General features: G+C 50.5%; 1 protein-coding gene across 1 annotated transcript; it reads left to right on the forward strand.

Annotated features, from left to right (window-relative positions):
* The first annotated feature begins 2,719 nt into the window (after positions 1 to 2,719).
* On the forward strand, positions 2,720 to 4,089 carry LOC136492033 (uncharacterized). The gene is made up of 3 exons (XM_066488191.1): positions 2,720 to 3,061; positions 3,178 to 3,418; positions 3,959 to 4,089. The coding sequence occupies exons 1-3, from the start codon at positions 2,720 to 2,722 to the stop codon at positions 4,087 to 4,089; spliced, it is 714 nt and encodes a 237-aa protein (XP_066344288.1).
* Positions 4,090 to 4,431: the final 342 nt, after the last annotated feature.

Consider the following 4,431-nt stretch of genomic DNA (forward strand, 5'->3'; position numbering starts at 1 on the left):
ATAAGGATGTAAGGAGCTCAAGCTCAAAATCAAAAATTTCCTCGTAGTAGACCAAGTGTGCCCACTTAGAGTCCGACCACAAGAAAGGGAGATAGTCTTCTTCAACTTCATTAAGTGTGGAGTCTTCCAGATTAAAGCAAACACACTCACTGCAAGGTGAAGTGTGCCCACTTAGTCCCCGAGCCTGATAGTAGGTGACGTAGTCATGTGGTGCTAGGGTCCAAAGTAAGAGAAAAGTAGAAGACCAGCCAAGCAGGCATCCAGTCCTCGGGCATAACCCCAAAATGAGAAAAGCACATTCACCACAAGGTGAAGTGTGCCCACTTCGTCCCCGAGCCTAACAGTAGGTGACGTGATCACATGGTGCCAGGGTTAGAAACAACAGTCAACAGAAGAAAGTCTCTAGTGTGATGAGGAACCAAGTTGTATTGATGACATAGTCCCCGATCCACAAGTGGAAATCTTGGAGAAAACAAATCATGGAGAAAAAACTAGAGTAATGGCTATACAGTAGGAGTTACTGAGCCTTAATGGATTATGGAGAAGTCGACGAGTATTCAGTGAGCGGTAACGAATTGCGGCAAAAATGGGCGATACGGGCTATAGTTGCGTGAAAGCCCAGGTAACGGCCCATCATGCCCCTTCGGAGAATTTGGAGAGGCACAAATCACAGAGCGGTTTCCTAAAAACCCTTGAATGCGAAAAATGGGGGGAGTGCTTTATAACTACGCCGCTGCACTCCGTGCTCCCACCTTTGCCACTTTGCCACTTCGTCTTCCTCCTCAGCCCTAGCGCTTCCTGATTCACATCCACATGCGCTTCTACTGCCAATCCCAAACTAGATCTAAGAGATGGCACCGAAGAGGGCAGTTGGAAACCCGAAGAAGGCAGCCGCTAGAGCCAGCCGTGACAATGAGTGAGTGCCATCGCTCATTAGGGAGGCGGAGATCAATGGGATGGTGGAGGTGGGCAATGTTCCGGACCATGTTACCGTCAGATGGCGACAGGCCAACGGTGAGCCCTACCTAATGCCTCATACCGACAAAGCTATAGTTTTTGAAGATTACTTATGGCGTGGATTGGGAGTTCCTATTCATCCTTTCTTGAGAGATCTGCTAGAGTTCTAGAGAGTTAGTTTGTGCAATCTCCACCCAAACACCATCTTGAACATCTCGATTTTTATCCATTTCTGTGAGGCGTATCTTCGAATTCTTCCCCACTTCAACCTCTTCTGGCACCTGTTCTAGCTAAAGAAGAAGGTGGTAGTTCTAGAGTGGTCGGTGGCATGTATCTGCAACTTCACAATGGAATGGCGGGCGAGTACATCACTGTACCACTAAACACCTCACTAAAGGGGTGGAACGCCAAATGGTTCTACATGAAGTAGAGCCATCCTGCCATCCATTGCGACGTCGACCACATTCTGAAGAACCAGAAGAGCTAGTCAGAGAAGCCGAGCAGTGGTGATATGGATTAGGTGAGGGAGCTCCTCGGCCTATTAAAGGGCGTGAAGATGAATGACGCTCTGGTGGAGGCGAGCTTCATAGTTTGCTGCATCTAGCCCTACAAGGAGAGGTCCCACACGGGCTTTGACTTCAAGGGGGACACTGACGGCACCCGGGAGAGGATGAAGAGGCTGACGAGGGACGATGTGACACGCCGAGCAGCTGAACTATTCACTCTGATCGTGTCATTTAGTGTGCAAGGGCAGACAAGAGCCTTCAACTGTACGAACCCGCCTCCTTAGGTAAAAGTCTCAACTATTTGTTCCTTATGCTTTTTATCCTATACCATTGCTGAGTAGTGAACTGATTCACTTGTGGAAAGATCCATTCGCAAGAACGAGCGGCATACTTCTCGGGCATGTCGAGGAGCAATTGGCCGAAGGTAGTGGATGCCCGGCCAACAACTCAGCCTGAAGAAGGCTCCATCAGTGCCTCATCGGAGTCTGGAGGCGTAGATGCTGGTCGGACGGAGAGTCCCCCCCTCCTGATGTTGGAGAAAGTCTGGGGGAAAAGGGCGGCAACAAATGAGCTAGCCCGCAAGAAGAGGAAGATGGCGGGTGTAGCTCCCCACAAGCCAGGCGGCATCTTGCTTGGTAGTGACCAGACCTCTCGAATGCAAAGTGCGGCTATGTCCAAGTGGTCGAAAGTCGACGGGCTCCAGTAGCTCCTCCTCCGAGCACTGAGGCACCGCCGTGCAACATGCGCATGGAGGTGTAGTCAAAAGGAGAGGAGGGAGTCCCTAAGCAATAGGCAAAGGGAGTCCTCGAGCAGCAAGCGAAGGGAGTCCCCGAGCAATAGGCGGAGGAGAGGCCAACGATGCGGGCCACGAGACCTTCAGCCTAGGGCATGCAGGTTGACCCTAGAGCTATACCTAGAGGCTCGGGGTGGCAGTGCCGATGCAGAACTGAGTACTAGGAGGCCGACATGTAAGTTTCCTTGCCTTGGATTTAGTTTATTGTCGGATCCTTATAGTTGCGGCAATTGACAAGCTAATCTGATGCAGAGCGAAGCATACGGAGGATCTGAATCCTTTTGTCCAAACTAGCGAACAGTCGGGGGCTGGTCCCAATGTGGAGGCAATGCTGACAGACCCTATCCCGGAGTCCCTAGGCACTTAGTGGCCTACGAAGGAGTCAACCTCCGCTGTGGATGGACTTGGCGGCGGAGAACAGTTGGCGACGTCAGCGGATGAGTCAGTGGCGACGCTAGGGGCAATGGCGGGAGCTACCAGGTCTTTAGAGGTGGATGCTGGAGTTGCTGCCTCTGTGCTAGAGTCTAGAGCGAAGAAGCCAGTGGCGCTAGAGGAGCAGATGGCACTCCCTATAACATCGGAAGGCATGGTCAGACATCCTATGCATCCACCGAGCCCCCAGGTGGTGCCACTAGCTGCAGAGCAGGACAAGGTGGAAGAGATTGAGCATGAGGAAGCACGACCTCAATCCGTTCGGATCCTCCACAAGCATGGCGATGAAGTGGTGGTTGTGGAAGAGGAGGACACCACCAGGGAGGTCAGGAGGCTAAAGTCCGCCCTTTCCACTGTGATGAAGCAGATCAAGGTTAGTATTGCGTCATCAATGTTTGTCTTTGATGTTGGAGATTAGAGTTCTTCATAATATTGATGATTTTGCAAGGCATAGCATGAACTACCAAACAATGGCGACAACTAATCAAGAGAATGGAGCCCCTCACCGAGGGGAACACAAACCTAAAGGAGGTAGTGAAGCTTATGGAGAAAAACATCAAGAGGGCCCAGCGTGAGCGGGATCTTGCTGAATCTAATGCACGGGATCTGGAATACCAAAAGGGGGCTTTATCCAAGCAGCTGGCGGCCGTGTCCGAGCAGTTGCCTAGCAGCTCTAAGCAGCTAGAGCGCATCTCCGAGCAGCTAAGAAGCCTCTCTAAGCAGAAAAAAGGTACTGTGGATCGGTGAACTTTTTCTGTATTGCCGAACAGTTTTAATGTTGCTGATGATTGTCACTTTTGTAGAGCAAGATGCGGAGCTCGGCCAGTTGTGTCAGATCATCAGTCAGCTCTAGGAGGAGAAGAAGGCATCTAGGTGAGCAGAAAAACTGGCTGAGGAGTTGAAAGGTGAGCACTTCATGGCCAGAGTTATTGCAAAAGTGACTTCTTCGTTTGACGGATCCTTTTGGTGCCTACAGAATATCATCGAAGGACCAAGGCCCAGTTCGACGTGATGGAACTAGAGACACAAACCTAGAGGTGAAAGCTCAATGCCATGGTGGCTAGAGTCAGGCAGGTTCTTAACTACATGGACATGGAGGTAGCTCCTCAGCCCGATGATAGGCCACCTCATCTAGACACCATCATCGACTAGTGCAAGGCAGCATAGGAGAACTTCAAAAGCTTTAGCCACGATACCACTATCTCTGCCATGACCCATGCCCTAGCGGTAGTCTAGTCTCATTACACTACCATCGATCTGTGAGCGATAGGGGCCAGATTTGCCAGAGGGACTGGTGCGATGAAGCTGCAGGAGCTGGAAGATGAGGTGGAGGACGCGACAAAGAGGCTGGCCAGAGACGTCGACCTCTTCGGCGAGGTGGACAGAGAGGGCCAAACATAATGACCTACTCGGAGAGTAATCTATAACAGCTAGAGAGGATAGTTAAAATGCGTGAGGGCATAGACAAACACTTATGTATGTGTATAAATGTTGTAAAGTGACATGTGCATGTTTATGCAGTTTGCCAGTATTTTGGTGAAAAATCATTGTAGTGTTAACCCTAACATGATTATATGTGGTATGAGTAGTGACTGAGTAGTTAGTTCGTTACTGAGCTCTTGGCCTTGGCTAGCCCATATTCCATAACATCGAGCGTGGAGCTCGTGCACGTGTAGAAGGAACAGGCATGACCGAAGAACCACAGCCAACCACCCATAACGCAGAGCGTAGAGCCCATAGCAT

This window comes from Miscanthus floridulus, chromosome 11 (genome assembly GCF_019320115.1).
Source record: "Miscanthus floridulus cultivar M001 chromosome 11, ASM1932011v1, whole genome shotgun sequence".
NCBI classification, from domain to species: Eukaryota; Viridiplantae; Streptophyta; class Magnoliopsida; order Poales; family Poaceae; genus Miscanthus; species Miscanthus floridulus.